Here is a 24,071-nt window from a genome sequence, read left to right on the forward strand (position 1 = left end):
AGGCCTCCAGTTTTGGGTATCTGTTACAGTATCCGCAGGAAACTAATATAGAATTCACAGTGCACTGTATTCTTTCCCTTTAAGTAACCACCAAAACAAAAATCATTTCCATGAGTTTGATTCTGCTGTAAATAGATCTGAGTTCTTAGTAAACTGTAACACAACATTTGCCTGATTTATTTATTTGGGTGCAAAATGGAAAGAGTTGATGTTCCTGCAGGGTCTGTGGGTAGGAAGTCCATTCATGAAACTATCAATGTCACTGGTTGGCAGAAAACACTTCAAGGGAGAAATGGGGACGGATAGGATCTAGCACGTGGGGCAACGGAAGACAGGAGTCCTGCCTCTTCCTGGTCCCTCACCACTTTTGCCTTGGGTATCCTGATCTTCCCACAGTTGCCCTGCTGCTTGGGTGGGGCAAGTTCTGAGGGTCAAGCGAAAGCGTGCACGCTTCAGACTCGCCAGCACAGACTCCCACTTCGCCGCCCGCCCCCCCCCCCGCCCCCCCCCGTCAGCTTCGTTGGGAGGTAGGGAGGAAGCTCAAGCACTCACCCACCATCCCCAAAGGAAGATGTGGTCCCCGCTTCCCGGTAGGGGGCTGAACCTCTGCAGTCCCCACTCTGGGGCTGGTGATGGCGAAGGGGGTCGGGGCCCGGCGCCCACCCGCGGATGACCGACCTGGGGGACCGCCCACCCTCCCGGGCTGCAACGCTGCTACGTATGTGGGCGTCGGCTCGGTGTTCAGTTCTCAACGCATTTCCGGGGCTAAAGCTACCCGCACTGAGGTGCCGCTTTCCCGCGCCGGGGTATGAGCATGGCAAACTCCAGAGGCTCCGGCCGGGACTAGGAGACCGAGAGCGGCCTCCCCTTCCCCCCCTGCGTACACGTCAACGCCGGCGTCGAGGAAGCGTCGTAATGCTTCGAAGAAGCTCGCCACCAAAAAAACCTGTACCCCGCCGCCGCAGCTGCCGACAGAGAAATCCCTGCCCCAAGCGCACGCTAGCCTTTACCGCAGGCTCAAGGCGAAGCCAAAAAGAGTCTCTCCATGGATGTATTCCAGGGGCGCGGGGGGCTGTGTCTAAAGGTTTGTTGGAGCCGGACCCTTGATAGAGCTAGGAGGCTGTGGCGCCTCACGCCACTCCCCGCCCCTGTCATTCCTAAGGTTCCACAGGTCTTGACGGTGGCCAGTCTGTCAGCCCTACTCGGCGGCCAGCTCCCCTTCCTCGATCGCTTGCGCAGGTCGGCCTGGCCCAAACGTCCGCTTCAGAGGGCTGGGAGGCGCAGCCGGAGCCGCGGTGGCTTGTGCGCGTCTATTAGTAGGCACACGGTAATGATGGCGGCGCTCAGTGAGACTCTCCTGTCACTGGATACTACTACTCGCAGCCCTCCTCAAAGCAGCGGGAGCAACCCCCCGGTCTTTAATTTACAAGTAGCAATTTGACTTGCTCTGCTGCATGTCAGGTGGGACCGTGGAAAGTGTGGAGACGCCCCGGGGATTAAGCGATAGCAGCTTAAAAAGAAAAAAAGCCAAACAAATAAACAAAACCCACCCACCCTAACAAACATGAGGCTACTGGAGAGAATGAGGAAAGAATGGTTCATGATTGGAATAGTATTGGCGATCGCCGGAGCAAAGCTGGAGCCGTCCATAGGGGTGAATGGGGGTAAGTGCTGCACCTCTGCATATGCTCCACTGCGATTCCCACTTCAGAACTAATTTGCGAGTCTTGGGAAGGAGAGGAGACCGGAATTGGGGAGTGTCTGCCTCTCTTAGGGGCACTGACCAGTCCAAGGTGTCCTTTGGCCCTCTTGCTGGTTTTTTAATTTGCCAGCCCCAGAGAGGATTTATAATTAGGAACGGGGCGAGGGAATTTGAACGCAGGTTGCCTTTTCCGCGAACAATCAATGAGTATCCTTAGTGTCAAGGAGTGAGGTTACCGAGAATGAAACTTATTTGCCTTCAAAGTAGCATCCTATCCCAAGGGACGCTAGGTTGCCAGGAGTTCCTTATCTATCTTGGAGTGGACACCATTACCTTGTCTGTTTCCGACACTCCCCTCCCCCATGTTAAAAAAAAAAAAGGAGTGGGGAAAGAAAAAGGGACACCCATTCCTCTTCCAACTCAGATTTGTTGGCCCACATGTTGGAGGGTGATGATTTGCTGCAGTTCCTGCCGCTCCACAAACTCTCAAACCGACTGACACGTTGCATTCAACTGCTTCCGTGTGCTGCCGGGACTCAATTGCTACCTTTAGCAGTCTAACAGATCCATCCATGTTAGACCATGTGTAGTGTGTATTTTGGCAAGGAAATGTAGGTGGGCTAAAAATCACACCCAGATCTCTGAATTGTGGGATCCTTGTCATGTGTGGATGGGCATTGGTGGAAACGACTGGAAATACCGTTAGCTTTTCATGCCCCCCGACCCCCTCCTCCTACCCTTAGACAATCATGTCCCACTTTTCATAAACATTAATTGAATTTCTTCAGTTCATTGTCTGTTTGACCTTGTTTAGCAGTTTTCACACTTATTGACAGGTTTTACTCATGCAAGGACAGATAAGAACCGAAGTGAGCACACACAATCCTTATGCTAGGAAGCTGTCAGGAGGATATTTGAAGTTATTTGAACCTTTTTGTTCAAACATGATGGAATTGAATGAAATGATCTGTCAGGAGAACAGTGGTTCCTTCTACCCTCTACCCTCAATACCTCCATTTAGAGGTAGCTTCAGAGAACATTTAAAAGGAATTTTTTGGACAAAGGTAGTGGGGATTCAAACTTTTTGGTTTATTTTATGTTCTTCTATGTTCAACTTAGTACAAAATGTGGAGGGTGGGTAACTGTGAGAGTAAAGCTGTTTGGGGTTACCCTGCTGAAGATACCAGTTTCTCATTTGACATAGTTTCTCTGTGGGCTTTGGGGAAACTTGTGAAGGTTGGTATTTAGGTACTGTCCAATGAGTTCCCTGTCCCTGCAGCTAGCCAGGTAGTAAGAAAGTTAGAGAGCGTCTTTGTGGTGATCTGGAATGTAGATTTCACTAGCTTCACTTGCAGACTTTATAGCTTCTAGGGTTAGATCTCTGATTTGCTCAGTGTTAAGGTGAAATCACAGGTGATGTGTGATCTTTAAGTTGAGACCTGCAGAGACTAGGTTTGGTAAAATTCCTTTTCTCTTCTATTCCTGGGCTGCTCAGTGGGAAGGAGAGCTGTCGATTGCTGAATCATTTCCCTAGGGCTTCCCCACAGTGGCCTGTGTGAGATGGATTCTGTAATCTGATTTGTTCCCTCAGACTCTGCTTCTTGAAGTTTTGGGAATTATTGTATCTTAGAAATATTGTTTCCCACTTTCACCAGTCCTTATGCCATTAATCTAGGAGAGTTCGTTTGTTTAATTATAAAAGAGGAGACTGTTAAGAGTTGAGGGAACTTTATTTTCAGCTAACATGCTGAAGATACTGAGACCTCAGGTCAGGTGACTCACCCTAGGTCAGGTTAGCTAGCTTAGGGAAGAGGAAGGACTGACTGGGGACCAGGATTCCCCCTTATTTCATACCAGTTGCAACATCCATCCAAATATTCTTGGCAAAAATCACTAAAAATGAATAACCATTATAAAGAAAGGCTCTCTGTAATAAAGATGGTTTCCATGCCCTGAGTTTTAGGCCAAAAGAAGCTGCGCAGAATCGGGTAATATTAGACAACCGTGTATTCATGTGATTTTTTGAGATCTGTCCAAGTGTAAAAGTTACTGTTTCTAAAAACAACAGTTAAACAAACAATTGTTTGGGATTTCTTATATAAGCTTATATAAGCTGTCTTATATAAGCTGTCAGGCTAAGTTCTTGGTACTTCAGTTGACCTTCCCACCTGTAAAACTTCTTCAATACAAACAAACTTCCTAATAGTACCAAATAACACTTTGACCCCATCAGTTAAAACAACAAAAATCTAGGAACAAGGAGAGTAATGGTGGCTGAAAGTGGTCTGTCCTCTTCTGCTCTACAGAATGACCTAAAGCATCTCTTTTTGCTTGTCACTTTTAGTCAGAAGTTCCATTTTGGGGTCTGTACACTAGAATGCGTGTGCATTTTTAATGCGCTCACAATTGACTGAACAATTTTCAGTCGAACAGTTTTCTAGACATTCTTTTCTCTTCAGTAGAAAGTTTTGATTGTTTTCAACTTAATACATGCTCACTTCACCTTTACCTGGATCAATACCTTAATGACTCTATTTTGAAGTGTAAGACTTCTACACTTAAAGGATCACACCTTTGCTCTGCCCTCCCTTAAAAAACAACCTTGATAGCCAGTGGGTGAGTTATGTATGGCAGGAAATTTATAGACGTGGGAACCCTGAAGTGAGAGAAGTTGAATGACTTTCCATATGGGAAAAAGTGTAACAGGTACTAGCATGGAAAATTTAATTTTTAGTTCCCTGTTCTTTTTACTCAGTTACATTTCATTTTAAAATATATACAAGGTTGAAAGTAAAGAGCCACAGGAGATGTAAATTGTAGATCCTGAAGTGTAGATACTCTGTTTCGTTTCCACACAGGGGAGCCCTGAGCTATGCACATCTTAGAGTTTACCAGAGTTCAACACTGTGCCATTCATTCTCCAAGAGAAAGGCTTACTTCTTTGGAAGTACAGATTAAGTGTCTCATTTCTACCTGCATCTTAACTGAAATTTTTGCCATTAATTAAGACATAAATCCTAAAAAGGAAATTGCTTCATTTTTGCATTAAGAAAACATAACCAGAACTGTATGGTTCTGGTTATGTATAACTTACTGTATAAACTTAAGAATATTAGCATGAATACCTTAGATTAGGTTTAGGAGTGAAATTTACTAGATAAGTAGATTTGGTGAAACGGTAATAGTTCCTTGCATTCCTAAACATTCCAGCTCATCTTCTTTCCCCACACTCCACTCCCACATTAAAAAGCGTGGGTTTGAAGTCCCAAAATTGCTTCATTTTTTACGGCCAATTTTTCTTTTGATGTTGCTACTCCATTCCATTTTCACTGATAAACATTTTTTTTTTTGCTTTGGTTTAAGGAAGAGTTAAAACTTATATTTCCACTTTGCGCTTTGCAGCCTTCCCAAGATCTGAATCTGGGTATTTTCATGACTTGGAGGATATAATCATTACCTTGCAGAGGGGCCACATACCATTTCATAGCGTAGTTTCAACTCTCACCTCTGTGCAAATATTTACCAGTTTTTTATTTCAGCCCTGCCTGCTTCTAGTTCTGCATTCACACCGTGGGCGATCCATTAGCAGCTGTCTCAAAGGGGCCTTAGGTTTCCCCAGATAAGAATTAATTCCTCCTTCCCTTTTAAAAAGGTACATTGTAGGTAGCCCTGGAAGAGCCTCACCAGGTCCTTTCATGGATTAGTTATTTGGATGTGCATCTAATACAAAAAACAATATAAAAATAAACAGTATACCCTGTCTCTAGGATTTAAGACATTCAAAGTAAGGAATCATTCCACTGAATTATGCCAGTTAGTTAAGAGCTACCATGTGTATTTATATATATATGTTCATGGAGTGTAGGAAGAGTTACCTTCTTAAAAAATCCAGTTGTTGGCTAACTAAGGTAGATGCTTTAGCTGCTCCAAAGAAACATGTGGTCTAAGTCAATGCCGTGTGCGCATCACCTAGCTCTTGCTTGCAAATATACTGCTAACTATAACCCACCCTATAGAGAGAATCTGGGGTACCACTGTGGATGGCACCACAGTTGACAAAAACGGGTCTCACAAAAAGCAAGGGGTTGGAGGAAAAGAAAAAGGATATGAGTTTGAAAAAAACCAAACAGGATATTAAAAATTCCTGGAAGGTATTTACTAAAACAAGCCAGATTCCTTGACATTCAAACCTGCTCCTGAATCACCTTCCTCAGCTTTCGAGGAAATATTATTTTGAAGTGTGAGCAGCTGAGACAGATTCACTCACAAGTATGGGGAGAAAAATGTACTTCTTTTTAAGTTTTTGAACCACTTTCACTGCCCTGAAGTGTAATGCCTCTTCCCCTACCTTCTCCCTTTTGCTGCCTTTTCTCCGATCATAGCAAAATGATTTGAGTAAATGCCAGGTATCTAAAAGAATGTATTGCAGTGTATTTTTTTTCTTTTTTCCGGCTTTATTGAGATATAATTAACATATAACATTGAATAAGTTTAAGGTGTACAATGTGATGATTTTAGATATACAAAATGATTACCACAATCAAGTTAGTTAACACATTCTTCACCTCACATAATTACCATTTTTTTGTTGTTGTTATAATAACATTTAAGATCTACTGTATACAAAACGGTATTATTAACTATAGTCTCCACTATAGAACTCAAGATCCCCAAACTTGATTATCATTTTTTTTAACATCTTTATTGGAGTATAATTGCTTTACAATGGTGTGTTAGTTTCTGCTTTATAACAAAGTGTATCAGTTATACGTATACATATGTTCCCATATCTCTTCCCTTTTGCGTCTCCCTCCCTCCCACCCTCCCTATCCCACCCCTCTAGGTGGTCACAAAGCACTGAGCTGATCTCCCTGTGCTATGCGGCTGCTTCCCACTAGCTATCTATTTTACGTTTGGTAGTGTATATATGTCCATGCCACTGTCTCACTTTGTCACAGCGTACCCTTCCCCCTCCCCATATCCTCAAGTCCATGCTCTAGTAGGTCTATGTCTTTATTCCCATCTTACCCCTAGGTTCTTCATGACCTTTTTATCTTTTTTCCTTAGTTTTTTTTCTTATATGTGTTAGCATACGGTATTTGTTTTTCTCTTTCTGACTTACTTCACTCTGTATGACAGACTCTAGGTCCATCCACCTCACTACAAATAACTCAATTTCGTTTCTTTTTATGGCTGAGTCATATTCCATTGTATATATGTGCCACATCTTCTTTATCCATTCATCTGTTGATGGACACTTAGGTATTGCAGTGTTTGAGGAGCTCTTTGTTTCTTTTATTCACTGATGTGCTACAAATGCCTAAAATGTAGCCTCGTGGTTGCTCAGTGAATATTTGTTGACTGACTGAGTGGTGATTTTTCCCCAGCTTGGTCTTATTTGCTGAGCAGTATCTATTGGAATGGTGGAGGGTTACAGGCAATGGAGGAACCATGATGTGGTCCTGTTGTTTGGCTTGAGGGAGTGTGTTCATTTCTTAGCGCTGCCACAATAAATTACCACAAACTGGGTGGCTTAAAACAACAGAAATTTTTTTTTCCCAGAACTTACTCTGGTGGCTAGAATTCAGAAATCAAAATGTCGGCAGGGCTGACATTTACTATGGCAGATAAAATTAGAGGACCTAATATGGAAGGATGCGGCCTATTTGCTCTCTCGTGTGAGAGCAGCATTTATTTTCATTTTTCTGCTCTGAGGATACTGTGCTGCACTGGACAACCGTGGTCTTCGCCTATCTGGAAAATCCTCTGGAGTTAGGCTGCATCACAGCCAACACTTAACTCTGTCAGGACATTAGTATATTAGCGGCGACACCGAGATTTAAAGTACCGTTTATTCTCCTCCAATGGATTCTCCTTTCATGTCAAGTTATCTACAGGAAATGCCTATCTAACAGTGACTCATTTCTCTCTCTTTAGGACCACTGATGCCAGAAATAACTGTCTCCTACATTGCTGTCGCAACAATATTCTTTAACAGTGGATTATCATTAAATACAGAGGTACTGTCAACTATGGGGCACATGAGAAGCAGGGAGAAAAATTTAATTCGTGCTTACTCTTTCGAAATTTCAGATTCCTTTTGTAAAGCCGTGTGTAGGTACAGTCTGAAGCTTCACTATCACAGAAGAGAACTTGGACTGCAGCAAAGGACTTGCGTTTGGTACCTATATATTATAGATACTGCATAGCTGGGTGGCATGGGGAATAAGGGTGTGTTTATAGTGGTTATGTTTTCAGTACAACAACTGAACTGAAACATCTACTTCAGGTCTTCCTCAGGTTGTGGTGGTCACTCTAGTGGCACTGAGGCGCACTGGAGTTACTGATGTTTAGTTAGGTTTCCATAACTTGTGGATCATCTTTTGCTTCCAGGACTTATGCTGCTCAAGTGATGCTTGTTATGTTATAATTTTTAACTAATTTTTTTAAAAGTATATTCTTTGCTGGTATATCTGTTACATATTAATAAATGTTTTAAGAGAAATTCTGGAATTTTTCATACTAAGTCACAATCTATTATGAAGACACACAGGTAATGTTATTTACTGATCTAGGTGTCACTAAATATGGGATTCTTATAGAATTAAACAAATCCAGGCATTTTTACATCCAAGAGAGGAATGAGTAGAATTTGTGATTCTCTTTTGAATTGTAGTAGAAGAAAAAAAGAGGAGAAAATACCTATTTACTTTTGAAGAAATTACATTGAGTTTCTAAAGTTGTCATTCTAAGATGCTTATTCTTATGTAGATAGGGAAATCTTACTATGTCGGGATTTTGGGTTTTTTTAGAAATGGCTGTACAATTTGTTTCAGCATTATGTCTTGCCTTTATTTATTTTAAGTTTATTTTCTTTGAAGTGTGCTTTGAATGAAGACCAAATTTAGTTACCTTCTTCTTTGACCATCCTAGTAGTGACGTGGAAAAAGCATGGTTTTACTAAATTTATGTATTCTGTAGTTGTCAGGTTGGTATAAATCTTATCAATGGGGCATTTTTGATGTAGATGGGATCCCCGTGTAGTGTCTGAGAAATTTTGTCTCAAGAATTTGATATATTCTCACTAATTACTTGCTCTTTTGAAAACTGACATAGAACAGGATTTCCTAAATATGTTGAATTCTAGTTTTTGGAAATTATATTGCAATAAAGGACTACGATTAGTGCTTAAGGGGGCACAGGCTTTTTCTGTCAACGCCTGAGTTCTCCTACTGGTTCTCAAATGTGGGACCCAGTGATACAGAAAGATAGTTGCCACTCCTGTGGCACTGGACTGAGCTTCCCTGGAGATCTTCCTGCTGGCCTTTGCTCATGCTCTTTGTGGAGCAGCTGCCTTACCCAAGTCCTCTACTTGGGACGTTGCTCTAACTACGTCCCCTGGTGGCTGCTTAATGGCTACAGCTGTTCTTTATGCCATGGGAAATCTGGCAAGATTTGATTCTCTCACTCCTTTAGCTTCTTGCTTAATGCTCTTCTGTCAAGCAGCCAACTTTGCGGGATGCAGGAGTTGAAGAAGGAAGAAGGTCATACTTACCAGCATTTCTCTAAGGACCGAATTCTTCTGTAAGCACCTAGGAAACCTTCAGAATCATCCAGCTAATTGGGATCTAACGCTGAAATGCCTTGATCCTGTGCTTTATTGTGGTATCTAAATACCCATCAAAGCCACTTCTTCCATATTAAAGGCCCTTTTCAAGCTAACACAACATTAAGTCATTTTCAAGATCCGTTTAACTTAAGATGCCCCAGATTGCATCATTCTGTAATGTTAAACCATCTCTAAGCCCTGTTAATTTCCCGGGCAACCAAACAGTTGTAAGTTAGGAGGTAGTGAACTTCTTGTTATTTGTTTTCTAGTTAACAATCTTGTTTCAATAACAAGATTGTAACAATTTGTTTTCTAGTTAACAAACTAATTTCAGCTGGCACTACTATTTTTACATCCTGTTAGGTCCTGGAACAGCGCATTTTTGCGCACAGGAGACGGTAGGTTATAATTAACTTGCGTTTATTTGAAAGCATTTACATCGGCCCCACTCAAGTTTGATTTATAGTGAACATTTCATGTAGTATTACTTACACATGGATGTAATGATGTGTATTCTAGAATTTGTTCTGTTCATTTATTAAAGTTATAAAGGACTGTGTTAATACTTCATGCTGAAAAGATTTAATGCTAAGTCTTCGGTTTTATGACTGTTGATTTCTAGTTTGTGACATACCTGTTGAAGTGGTTTCTGAAATTTTGTTGTAGTGACATGAAATAAGGTCACATTCGAAATCTATTTCATATTTAGCGAACTTCAAATCTACAGTTTCAGAGGATTTGTTACTTAAGAGACGGTGACAAGACCAATCTCATTTAAACAAGTACCTGTTTAGCACCTGTGGCCACAAGGCACTGCCACCTTGTGCACTTGTACTTGGCTCGGGACAGAAGCAAAGATGAGCAGGAAACTCAGGGCGTGAAAAGGGTCCCCACTAGGCCAGAATATACCGGCTTTCCTTTATTTTCCTAAACAGATCATTTTTGAAAAATCCCATCAGCTTAGAAATAAATACAGCAAATTCTAAAATTGAGGTTCTTGCCGCTTGTTTCCAGCCCAGAGCTATGAGGCTGACTCTCCGAAAGCAAATCCAATAAAGGTCAAATAAGGGTTAGGAGGGAAATTGGTATGTAATGAAAATATTTCTAAGTCCCAGTCAGAGCCTCTGATTTTAAGCGATTCTTGATGCTGTCAGTGAGGCCCTGGTATGTGGAGTATCTCCTTAAGTTTATTTTAATGGGATTCGACCTGTATTACATGTGAATAAATAAGATGTCATGTGGAATCAACTCTTCAGTTATTCATGATGGTATTTATTTGAGTATGTGGCCCTCAATTCTACATGGATATGTATGGAATAATACTATTTTGAATTTTATAGTGTTTACTTGCTTTTTCTTTTCCAGTGCAAGCTTATTTTATCTTTAAGGTTGTATGAAGAAGGTATAGAAAATATAGAACACTGGGTTTTTGTGACAGTCTTGAAAATCTTTCTTGGAAACACTTCATGTCTGTTATTTCCCTTTTGTTAAGAAGCCCCTGAGGACCCAACATAGTGGCCCCTTGTGATTCATTTTGCTGGGTTCTTTACTGTTGCATTATTTTGATACAATATCAGTTGTTTCTACTGTCATTTTTCAGATCAACTAGTGTTTTCTAACTACATTTTACTTTTTATAACTTTTTTCATGATTACGAAAGTAGTCTTTCCTCATGTAGAAGATTAGAAAGAATAAAAATAACTGCTGTTAACATTTGTGTGTATTTTAGCCCTTTTTTCCCTAAACGCATTTTTTATATAGAGACTACTTTAAAAATAAAATACTTAAAAAATTGTATATATGTGTATATATGTATACACATACTTGCATAAATATACACATACATACACGCATACAATTTTATTTTTAATACATGACAGTGTATAATAGTAATTTTCCATGTAATATATTTCATTTAATTTTTCTTCATATTTGAAAATAAGATAATTTATATTTTATTTACTTTAATGAACATAAATCAAAAGGTACAAAAGTATGTACAATGAGAAGTCTTCTTTTTACTCCCCTACTAAATATTCAGTTCTCGTCTCTGGAGACAACCAATGTTAACAGTTTCTGTGTATCTTTCTGGAGGTATTCTATGCAAAACATACATATGTGTATCACCCCCCGCCCCTGTCAAACTGGGGTGTTTTATACCGTTTGCCACCTTACCTTATTTTACTCAAAACACATATTTTGGAGGTTTTTTCATATCAACACATAAAAAACTCCCTGTTTCTTTTTGGATGCTGAAAAATATTCCACTTTTGAATGTGTCTTGATATATTTTCCTCATCTTCTCTTGAATGGCATTTAGGTAGCTTATGGGGTTTTGCTATTATAAACATTCTGCAAAGGATAACCTAAAAATACGTCATTTCCTACATTTGGGAATATGTATGAAGGATTAATTCCTCGAAGTAGGATTGCTGGGTCAGATGATATGTGAAGTTTGAGTTGTGAGAGATAGTCCAAGTACCTAGAAAGGAGGCAGGTGCTGGGTAAGTGTTTGCCGCCTGAAGGAATGAGTTGCTAGGTTGGTCTACATAGGCTGTGCCAGTGAGACACCTGTTGGTTAAGTAGGGCGAGACCCTGAACTTCTACATCCTTGTCTACACAGTTTTAACATAGTTTCTAATAGCTCTGAACACTCTGTTGCTACCTTAAGTTATTTAGTTATTTCCTCACTTTTGGACATATAAGTTGTTTCCAGATTTTACTGTAATAGATAATGCTGTGACTATCAACCAATTCTATATATAAATGCTTGTAACCACTTTTTATATCCTTAGGAGAAATGCCTAGACATAAAATTTCGGGGTCCAAGAGTATGAATCCTATTATAGTCCTTGAGATATTCTCCCAAATTACTTTTCAGAAAAGTTTCAGCGTTTTATATTCCTATGAGAAGTGTATGCAAATGTCTTTGTTACTGCCTTCTGGCTAATCATTTTATTTTCATTTTTTGAAAATAAAAAAACCTACTGATATTCATTTGGTATTTAAGAATGCCTCTGAGTGTATTTGCGTGAGATTTGGTTTCAAGACTGCTGAGAATTCTTGGAACTGCTGGTGCTCAAGTTTTCTCTGGGGTGCAATTTCGGGTTCATTGTAAAGATGACTCCTTTTATGTTAGCTCAGATCCATGGACCCAGTGTGGCTTCCAGTCTGCACAGTGTTTCCCAGTTGTCCTGCATTAGACCCAGATTTCCAGAAGTTCCATAGATGCCATTAGGGACGTATTGTGATTAAACTGGAACTGCTGTGTAACATGAAGGGAGATTAATGGTGGGAACTGATGAGACAGATTGCAGAAAGTGGTGACCAGTGAATGAGTTTGCATTAACCTACTGTTTATTACACCATGAACTTTGGCTAATGTCTCTGAGGCTAGTTCATGACTTACTTGAACTAAGGGAGGTGGGGAACATGACAGTGCTATGTTTATAAACCAGTGAATCTCTGGCAACTTTGAATGTGTTTAATGACTGCCTGCATGTTTTATATTCTACTATTTTCTGAATTTGTTTTATTTTTGCTGAATAACCACATAACTCAAAGAAATTCAAATGTAAACGCTTGTTGGTTTGTACATATTGAAATCCCAAAGTTTACCGAGTATCCCTTTTTAGCTGTGAGACTTACAATATGTGCCTGGTGTGTCATGATTCATGCAAATCTTTTCTCTCCTGGGGCAGCGGTGTGACATGGTGGGAGAAGCAGGAGTGAGTGGGTTTGATAGAATGCCAGAAATGGGTTTGATTCTGGGCTTCACTCTCAATCTCAATTTCCTCATCAGTACAATAGGGATAATAATATCTTCCTAACTGGGTTGTTGTCAGGATTAAATGAGATAACATACATAAAGTGGCAAGCTCAGAGCATGGCACAGAGCTGCTATTCAGTAAATGTTAATATAGAAATCTAGTGAGTAGATTTGGGGAAAAAAAGCCCTTTTGAAATGTAGAATATTGTTGGGGAAAACATTTTTAGAAATTATCATTTGTGTGTAGATTTAGTAACATCTTGCCAAATCGAGTCCTTGCTAGGTCTGGTGTAATGAGTAGAGGTTAATTATCAAATTTAATTAAAATTCTAGGTCCTGCCAAAATTTTTAAACAAGATTTTGTTTTAAATAGTTAAACATACATGTTTGTCTGCAGTGTCAACAATTCTGAAATCTATACTAGTGTAAAGGTAGTTAGCTTAGTCCTGTTCCAGACTTTTACAAATCTGAATCGTTGGGGTATACTGTATTTGAAAGAAATTAGAATGCTTCAGAAATTTTATAGAAAAATACTTTATAATTATCATGAACAACTTTTTTTTCCCTTAAAGTCTGTCTCTTATGCATATGCTTATAGGTAAAAGTTTTAGCTCTGAAATAACTCCACATTGATGGATATTAACTAGACTTATTGTGGTGATCATTTTGCACTATACACAATGAATCTTCATGTTGTATACCTAAAATTAATATAATGTTATATGTCAATTATATCTCAATTTAAAAAAACCTAATTCATATGATGTTGTTTTGGTAGCAGTCTGTCTTCAGAAATAGTTTTCTTACCTTTGTTATTTTGTGTCTTTCATATTCACAGGAGCTGACAAGTGCTTTGGTGCATATAAAACTACATCTTTTTATTCAGATCTTTACACTTGCATTCTTCCCAGCAGCAATATGGCTTCTTCTTCAGCTTTTGTCAATCACACCCATCAATGAATGGCTTTTAAAAGGGTATGTTTAAATATTTTGAAGGGTCCACTTTTAATGGGGTATCTTTGGTAACATTATTATTTCTGTGGCAACTGTACACAAAAGGGCTTATGTGTCATATAAGGAAATAAAAACACTTTTAACATTATTATTATTCTTTAAAGTGATAGTGTTTCACTAAGGAACTGCATTAAAGAATTTTATAACAAGAATCTTAAAATATACACTCTTGCTAAATGATAAGGTTCTAGGAGAGACAATTATCTGTTGGGAGAAAATTGGAAGGCACTACAGGATGTAAGGTCTGTGTGCATGTGTGTAATGTAGGCTGTCAATTGGGTGCTTTAACTTTTGTGTTCTATATCTTACCAAATGTATACAGATACTGGCTGACTATAATATGTGTTTTTTAAATGCATAGGAAAGAAAAATATATAGAGGGGACAAACATTTACTTTTTCCCTTGTTCTGTTTTATGTTTGATAGGATAATTGAATTAGCAATAGATTTTTTTCATGTTATTTTTAAATTTATTTTTTAACATCTTTATTGGAGTATAATTGCTTTACAATGGTGTGTTAGTTTCTGCTGTAAAGCAAAGTGAATCAGCTATACCTATACGTATATCCCCATATCTCCTCCCTCTTGCGTTTCCCTCTCACCCTCCCTATCTCACCTCTCTAGGTGGTCACAAAACTCCGAGCTAATCTCCCTGTGCTATGCAGCTGCTTCCCACTAGCTAGCTGTTTTACATTTGGTAGTGTATATATGTCCATGCCACTCTCTCACTTTGTCCCAGCTTACCCTTCCCCCTCCCCATATCCTCAAGTCCATTCTCTACGTCTGCATCTTTATTCCTGTCCTGCCCCTAGGTTCTTCAGAACCATTTTTTTTTCAATTCCATATGTATGTGTTAGTGTATGGTATTTGTTTTTCTCTTTCTGACTTATTTCACTCTATATGACAGTCTCTAGGTCCATCCACCTCACTACAAATAATTCAATTTTGTTTCTTTTTATGGCTGAGTAATATTCCATCGTATGTATGTGCCACATCTTCTTTATCCATTCATCTGTCTATGGACACTTAGGTTGTTTGCATGTCCTGACTGTTGTAAATAGAGCAATAGATTTTTATTAGAATCTTTTCTCCCATTAAAAATGTTGCCATGTTTGTTAAAAGGATTTAATGATTTTTAAAAATTATTTGAAGTGGTTTAAAACTAACCACATTTTAGCATCATGGTATAACAACTATAACACTGAACTTAAAGCCTAAAGATTGCAGTCTGACCTTGTCCCTAAGTTGCTATGTGACTTTTAGGAAAGTCATTGAATAGTCTTGAACCTCAATTTCCCTGTGTAGAAAGTGAGGATAATCATACTTTTATTGCCTGCTTAGTAATGCTGTGGGGATATCAATTGAGATCACTTATTCATTCATTTATTCAAGTCATTTATTCAGCTCCATCTATATGCCAGGAATTATCATAGGTATTGGAGAAACAGCAGTGAACAAAATTGGCAAGTTAGTTTTGCACGTCAAGGACACTCTAGGTGTGATTGTCAATAAATAAGTAAATAGATTATCAAGATAGAGATAAGTGATCTGAAGTAAAACTGTGTGATATGAATGATTGAGAGGACAGGCTGGTGATCAATTTAGACTGCAGAGTTCTGGGGGCAGAATGTTCTAGGTAAAGGAAACAAAATGTTTAAGGACTGGAACAAGTCTGGTGTCTTCTAGGGTCAGGAAAGTGACAATGATGGCCAAAGCCTGATGATATAGTTTACAAATAATGTGACTTGGGGTTGGAAAGATGGATAGGATCCTGGTCATGCAGAGCCCTGTAGGCTTGTAAAGCATTCAGTTTTTATTTCGAGTGCTGCAGGAAGCTACAGGAGGGATTTAAATGAAAGAGTAATATGGTTCTGATTTATGTTTGCAAATGATTCTTCTAGTTCCTGTATGAAGAATAGATAGTAGAAGAGCCTGAGAGAAAACTAGGAGACCAGCTTGGAGGCTAGTGTGATGAGGGAGCAGCTCAGAAGAAAGAAATGGATGTATGGAGGATATATTTTAAAATTAGAGCTCTCAGTATCCATGGGTGGATAGGTTGTGGAGAGAGGACAGGGAGGAGTCTGGATTCGGGGTACGAGCCACTGGCCGATTGGCGGCATCATTTTCTTAGCTGGGGGAGAAATAGGTTGGGACGAGAGCAGGAAATCAAGAGTGCTGTTTTGGCCAGGTCGAGTTTGAGAGAATGAACATAAAATTTCACCAGAAAGCATAAAATGCTACATAAATGTGATGACATCATTTTAGAGCAACAAGGTATGATGCATATAGAGAACCAGTATTTACCAACTATCTGCCCTGTAGAGAGCACTCAAGAAATTGGAAGATACTAACTCATTTTCATTGTATTCAGGGAACTTCCAATTTAGTTGGATATGTAGGTTATATATACAGATATATAAAACAGTAACCAATAAAATGGGGCAGCATATGATTTGTTAGATAAGTGGTGTAATCAGTTAAAGGGGAAGAGGTTCAGCAAGGGTTGTGTACTCCTAAAGAAGAGAATTCAAACATGAGGCATTAGTGGGAGACAAAGATAAAAAGCTTCCTTAAGGCCAAGTTGCAAGACTGGAACTACTGGGCTGAGGAGTTTGAGTTTGAATCTGTAGATGATGCAGGGTTCTTAAATGTGCTAAACAAGAGAACAACATGCTAGAAAATGGTCATTAAAGAAGATTATCTGATAGTATTGTCCTGGGTATATAAGCAGAGCAGAGTAGAGTTTGTAATCACAGTATGCTAAATAAAAAAAAAGCATACAATTCTCAGCTCAGGATATTAAACTTAACGGAGTACAAACTTAGTCTACCTCACTTAGAGAAAGCTCTTCCTCACTCACTTTTTCTCCCTTCCCCTCCCAATTTGAGAGTACACACTTAGTATGTTAACTGGAGGGAATTGCCAACTTCTACATCAAGGTCCTGTTTAAATCACTGAGATAAATGTATTCTGAGCGCACACTCCTTACCTTGCTGTGTTAAAGGGAAAGAGTGAAGGTAGAGAGAGCACTGAGTAGGCATTTAGAAATGTCCAGACTTGGGCGAAAAGCATCTGAAGGGGGATGATGACAGTAGTCATGGAAAAGAATGGAAAGTTGGTTGTGGCGATTGTTTGGTTTGTGAAGAGTGAGTGGAGCTCCACTTAACTCCAAAGTTTCAGACTGGATCATTAGGAAAAAAGCTGTCCCATTGGAAGAAATAGGTTAATTGAGAGGCAAAGTTGATTTCTTAGAAAATACATAAATTCAACATTAGACATGTTTTGTTTATGGGGGCAGTCATAGACAGCTACGGATTTGGGAATGGAGGTTAGGGTTAGCAATAGAAATTTGTAAGTATTCATATAGATTCAGATTTGCAAATAAGATTGAGAAGAAGACAGGAAAATACTTGAATGGGCTGGTTTAAAAGACAGGAGATAAATTAGAATGATACTGTACTATGGCAACCAAGAGAATAGAGTGCTTTGAGAAGCAAGGAGGAAAGGAGAATGAATACAGGGAAAAGGATGTTGGATTTGGTGATTGGGAGATTGCTGGTTACTTATAAGGTTACTGCTTTTACTAGAAGGGGCATAAGTCAGATTCCAGGGGAGTAAAGAGGGAATGAGCTTTGGGGTCTTGGAGGTAGAGCACAACAGTGAGCCACAGTGGAAAAAGTATTATTACATCCTGAGGAGGCAACAGTACTAATTTTGAGGTTAGTTATCTACATTTGTGTGTTGAATATTCTGCCTCCTTGAAGGCAGGAATGATGTCTTATACTTTTTTTTATACCCTTGTTTAGTGTCCTACCTGTAGAAAGTATATGTATTCAGTATATATCTTAGAGATTTTTTTTTTAAGATACGGAGAACTCTCCTTCTTTGTACATAGAGGGGAAGAGGCCAGATGAGAGGGAAAGTTTGAAAAAGTTCGATTGAAAATACCTGAGAGGACCTGTTCCTTGTATTGGTGGTAGAGAAGCCAGAAGGCAGAGAGCCTGGAGGGGTGGCCTTGGTAAGGCTTTGGCCCTGGATTACAGAATAAAAGTTTAACCTAAGATAGGTGATTTTGTGAGTTTGGTCATATATTTAACTCCTGTCTTAACTTCAGTTTTTGTAAAAATGAGAATAATAATAGTATTTATCTTAAATACTTGTGAGGGATAAATGAGTAAAGTGTCTAGAACAGTATCTACTACAGATGGTAAAATCTCAGTAATATTAGTGATGTTGATGGTAATGATTACAAGGAAGGCTCAGAGATTGGGAATTCATAATCAGACAGACTACTTCAGCATCACTTGGGAAAACAGACCTTAAAAGAAGACCATGTTAAAGTGAATTGAACTGGAAGTTCCCTATAAGGTTTTTTCTTAAGTTTTCAGTCAAAAATTAATGAAAACTTTTTATTTTTTCTTACTTCAGAGCCAATATAAATTCATTGCATAAAGATTAGACAATATATTATTACAAAAGTGAATCAAAATGACCTGTGATCCTACGTTCAAAATATTAGTCAGATACTCTGTGTCCTTGATTCCTTGTATAAACTTTCCACTTTAGTTGGGCTTTGTCCCCAGAATATATATTCTGTATGAATGCTGAGGAATGTTTTTTATCTTTAATACTTGGATTTACTACTCATAATTTCATTTGCTTGTCATACAATGTGTTTTCTATTCTAAACTAGGAGAAGAGAATTCTTGTCACGATCTTGGGAGTATACACATAGTTTAATAAAAACCAAATTTAGAATAGACACTAGAATTTACTATAGGGTCTGAATCTAAGAAGTACATGATTGTGTCATGCCTATTTTTATAATGATATTACAACAGCATGAAAATGTCTTTTATGAGATGAAAGTTTGAGAATTGCTGTTATGTGGAAAAGAATCTGCAAGAGGTTTTAAAGTTTTATTTTTGCCAAAAACCTTCCTATAAAAAATGTAAGGAAAAGATACCTGAAAATAACTGACTATATGCACTTGCCAAATGATTAGCCATTTTGGTTATCTTTCAATGACTACACTCACCATAACCTGACCGTTTTTTGAATTGTATAAGACCTTAAATAATTTAAAAAATAAAATCACCCAAGTCTGTGGAATGGAGTGAGAGCTTCTATTAAGCCACGTTGCCTCATATAGAATTGTCTAAACTCAAAAGGGCATGTGCATCAGTAAACATTCTCCTATTTTCATTTACTCAGCTCTGCTATTTTAGAATGAATGTAGTGAAAACTATTTATAATTGATAACAAAAGCCTACTTATAGTTGCTTATTTTTTTCTTTTTCAGGTTGCAGACAGTAGGTTGCATGCCTCCCCCTGTGTCTTCTGCAGTGATTTTAACCAAGGCAGTTGGTGGAAATGAGGTAAGTCACAGGGCTAACTTTGTTTAAACATAAGTGGGTGCTATGCTCTTATTTTATATTTTATTTTATTTTATTTTATTTTATTTTATTTTATTTTATTCTATTCTATTCTATTCTATTCTATTCTATTCTATGATGGAGTCATGTCACAGAAAACATATAACCATAGCAGCTTATGAAAGAAGTGGGTGAATTCATGTTTAGGATGATGCTAAAATTGACAATAATGAATGAAATTTAGAATTTCAAAGAGAAGAGCAAGGGAGGTGAATGAAATAGAGATGGTGATTTTTCTACCTCAGTGGGAAATGAGGAGACAGAAGACAGTGAGTCCAAGGCAAGGAACTTTTACATCCAAGACTCATCAACTGAGGACACCTGCCATGGCCATTCCTTAGTTCTTAAAAAATTTGTAGCAAATTAATTCATGGGAAAAGGGTCAATATAAGTTTAATGGCAAATGAAGATGATATAAAAAAGGAGAAATTAGGCCAGGTTTCTAAGATGAATTCAAAGAAATTATTCAACTACTAGGAAACTGTGGCCAAAGAAGAGTGCTTGTATATTGGGGTGGCAGTTGTCCATTTCGGGAGCTACTTATAGGTGGTTTTTCTTGGCTGAAAGACCCTACGACTTTATACTGAGGGACTCTGCTTTGTAGTAGCTTATTCCTCCTTTTCCACTAATATTTTATCATTCAGAAAAGAATACTATAGAATGAGGGAGGATATAAATGTTCCCACTGCAATTTGTTCTTAGGATTTTGCTTTCTTTGCATCTGTTTTCATCTTTATTTACTTTATTCAGTACCTGCTATATTCCTTTTAAAAAAAAGTTAATTGAAGTATCATCGACATACAATAAACTGAACAAATTAAAACAATTTAACATTTTGACATATGTATGCATTGGGAAATCATCAACACAATTGAGATAGTGAACGTGTTCATCACTCCCCAAAGTTTCCTTGTACCGCTGTGTGATCCCTCCCTCCTGTCGTCTTCCCCAGGAAACCTCTGATCTGTTTTCTGTTACTACAGATGTTTGCATTTTCTAGAGTTTTATATACAGTAAGTCCCCTACATACGAACCTTCAAGTTGCGAACTTTCAAAGATGCGAACGTGTGTTCCATCGATGTCAGGCATGAGTGAAATTGCACCTTGCTCTCCGTCTCCTATCGCTGACAGCTCTATCCTCTCCCACCTCCTCTCCCTCCTCCAGTCAGTAACTCTTCTTGCCTGTTTACTCGATGCCAACCCCTGTATGCCAGCTGTTGTACTGTACTATTGTACTTTTCAAGGTACTGTAGTGTAAATTAAAAATGTTTTCTTTATTTTTTGTGTTTGTTTTTTATGTACTATTTGTGTGAAAAGTATCATAAACCTATTACAGTACAGTACTATATAGCTGATTGTGTTAGTTGGGTACCTAGGCTAACTTTGTTGGACTTACAAACAAATGGACTTACGAATGCGCTCTTGGAATGGAACTCGTTTGTATGTAGGGGGCTTACTGTAACGGAATCACACAGTGTGTACTCCTTTTCTTCTCTTACTCAGCATAATTATTTTGAGATTCATCTATATTGTGTGTATTAGTAATTCAGTCCTTTTTATTGCTGAATAGTAGTCTTTTGTATGAATATGCCACAATTTGACTATCCATTCACTTGGTGATGGACATTTGGGTAGTTTCCACTTTTGGGCTATGAACATTTGTGTACAAATCTTTAAGTGGACGTATACCTTCTTTCTTTTGAGAATACTTAGGAGTGGAATGGCTGGATCATCTAATAGGTGTATGTTTTAGCACCTTTCAGCCAAGGGAAGAATCACCAATAAATATAAGTCATCTATAAACAGCTTCTGGAGTGGACCATATCTGTCAATATATAAACACTCTTCTTTTACCACCAGTGTATGTTTAACTTTTTAGAAATTGCCAAAATATTTTCCAAAGTGGTTGTATCAGTTTACATTTTAAATAGCAATATATGAGAATTGCTGTGTTCTACGTCTCATCAATACTTGGTATTGTCATTCTTTATAATTTTAGCCATTCTAATATGTATGTAGTTGTATCTCATTGTGGTTTTAATTTAATTTGCATTTTCCAGTGACTAATAGTGGTGAGCATTCTTATCTTTCCATGTGTTTATTTGCTATCCATGCCTTTCTTGGGGAAATGTCTATTAAAATTTTGTTTTTTAAAAAATTGGGTGTTTTGTTTTCTTATTGATGAGCTTGGAGAGTTTTATATATTCTGGATACAAGCCCTTCATTTTATCTATATGCTTTTAAAGTGTTTTCTCCCAGTTTGTGTTTGTCTTTTCATGTTCTTATCAGTGTCTTTTGAAGAGCAGAGTGGTAGTGGAAAAAGTAAAGGGTGGTTGGATTCTGTATGTATTTTGAAGGCGCAGGGTATGCTGATGAATTGGATGTGGGGTATGAGAGAAAGAAAGGGGTCAAGAATGACTTCAGGGTTTTTGACTGAGCAGCTAAAAGGATGGAGTTTGCTGAGATAGAAAAGACCACTACTTGAGAGCCGCTTTTGGGGGGTATTTAGTCTGGGTAGGCAAGGCTATACTGTGATAACTAAGAACTCCAAAATCTCAATGGCTTGTTAAGCATATAAGTTTATTTCTTGTTAATGGTACCTGTTCCATGTTGGTCAGTGGGAAGGTCTTTGCCATCACTAAGGAAGCCTGGTTGGCTCCACGTCTTGAAGTACACCATCTGGATGGAACACAAAACATTTTCAGTTGCCACAGCACGGAAGGAGAGAGATTGGAGAATCACAATGGGCTTATCATGTCCAGGCTGGAGATGACATATGGCACTTCTGCTCACATTACATTGGCCAGAACAAGTCATGTGGTCTTATCATGGGTTGTCATTCCTGTGCCCTGAAGGGGAGGGGAGCTGGACGTTGATGAACACTTGTAATGTCAGCCACGTGGTAAAGATCAAGAGCTTATTTTTTTGATGTGTCAAGATGCCTATTACATATCCAACGAAAATGTCAGTGAGCAATTAGAGATACAGGGGTTGAGAGTTGAGGGGTGGCCTAAACCTGGAGACATAAATTAGGGAGTCATCAGTGAATAAACTGTATTAAAAGCCAAGATTGAGGTTGAGATTCCTTAGGGAGAGAGCATAAATAGAAAAGAGCAGAGGTTCAAGGACTGAGTCCGGGAACCCTCCAACATTAAGAGGTCAGGACAATGAGGAATAACCAGCAAAGGCAACAGAGAGTATAATTAGTGAGACTGAAGAAAAAACAAGAGAGCATGGTATCCTCGAAGCCAGGTGAAGAAGGCGTTTGAAGGAGGAGGGTATGATGAGCGGTATCAAATTCTGCTAATGTGAGTTGTGTAAGATGAATTCCGAGAGTTGACCATTGAATTAAGGTATGTGGAGGTTACTGGTAACCTTGACCAGGGTGGTTTTGGTGGAGCGTAGGGGCAAAAGCTTGTAGAGTGGGTTCAAGGAAAACAGGAAGAGAAGAGTTAGAGACAGGAAGTCTAGACCATTGTTATGAGGTCCTTTGTGATAAAAGGGAATAGAGAAATGGGACTATGTTTAGAGAGGGTTGTGGGCTCAAGATATTTTTTTTTAATGCAGAAAGGACAGTGTATTTCTATCATGATGAAAATCATACAGCAGAGAGCAAGCTGTGGATTTAAGAGAGAGTGCTGGAGTAGTTTATTTGATCAAGTGGGAGACAATGGTATTGGGTCGTATGAGCTTCAGTAGGAGCTTGGACCATTTGTTCATAATAACAAGAGGGAAGGCAGGGTGCTTGGCTATAGATCCACGTAGAAGGGGTACACTTGGGAGTTTTTTCTGGTGGCTTTCATTTTTTCTCAGCAGCAGAGAGTGGTGATGGGGGTAAGTGCTATTAATGTTCGAGATGAGAGGAGAAAATGCGGAATTGCCATGTAGATGGGGAGAGTGAGTCAACTGGAGAAGATGGTAGCATTGCCAGGCAGCACCAAGGACCCAGCTGAAACCAAGCCATGCATTTAAAGTGAAGCCAGGCATCGTGTATGTGCGTTTTCTCTAAGCCACATTTAACTTCTCGGTGTAGGAATGGAATTGGCAGATAGATGGATTTAACCAGCATTTCAGTATGCCAAGTAATTCTTTCAGTTGCCACATAATTAGTGAGGTAGAGAAGTTACTGGAGTCTTGGATTAGCACCTGCTATGATTATCTTTCTATTGCCTTGAAAGAATTTGAGGAAAGGGTCTCCTGTGGTATATCTGAGACTAATGGTAATTGGTTTAAAGGTGTCATTTATCTCTTTCTTTCTAATGTGATTCCCTTAAAAAACTTTTCTTTCTCAAATGACTTTTGGCAGAAGTTCAAAGTTCACTCATTTTCTTGACATCAACGTATAACATTTGAAATTGTATCTACATGTTCATTCCCCGGTGGATATTTAAATCATTTACATTAATGTTGCATGTTAATAATGCTGAATTTATGAACATCTCCTTTGTTTTCTAGTATCATTGGTCTAGTTCTTTAAATGTTTATATTGTGCAGCTTCATGATTGTCATTTAAAAAAATTATTTATTTATTTATTTTTATTT

General features: G+C 38.7%; 1 protein-coding gene across 2 annotated transcripts in view; it reads left to right on the forward strand.

The window, feature by feature from the left end:
* The first annotated feature begins 916 nt into the window (after positions 1 to 916).
* Positions 917 to 24,071, forward strand: part of SLC10A7 (solute carrier family 10 member 7) — a 248,309-nt gene continuing 225,154 nt past the window's right edge. Inside the window, exons 1-4 of one of the 2 annotated variants that reach the window (XM_079919492.1) lie at positions 917 to 1,664; positions 7,640 to 7,722; positions 13,919 to 14,055; positions 19,397 to 19,472. In XM_079919492.1, coding sequence (XP_079775618.1) covers positions 1,565 to 1,664; positions 7,640 to 7,722; positions 13,919 to 14,055; positions 19,397 to 19,472 — 396 coding nt within the window. In that variant the 5' untranslated portion in view covers positions 917 to 1,564. Of the gene's footprint in view, positions 1,665 to 7,639; positions 7,723 to 13,918; positions 14,056 to 19,396; positions 19,730 to 24,071 lie in introns of those variants that run through there. The other variant, XM_079919493.1, reaches the window with a different exon arrangement.

The sequence above is a fragment of the Stenella coeruleoalba genome (assembly GCF_951394435.1).
Source record: "Stenella coeruleoalba genome assembly, chromosome: 4".
Taxonomy (NCBI): Eukaryota; Metazoa; Chordata; class Mammalia; order Artiodactyla; family Delphinidae; genus Stenella; species Stenella coeruleoalba.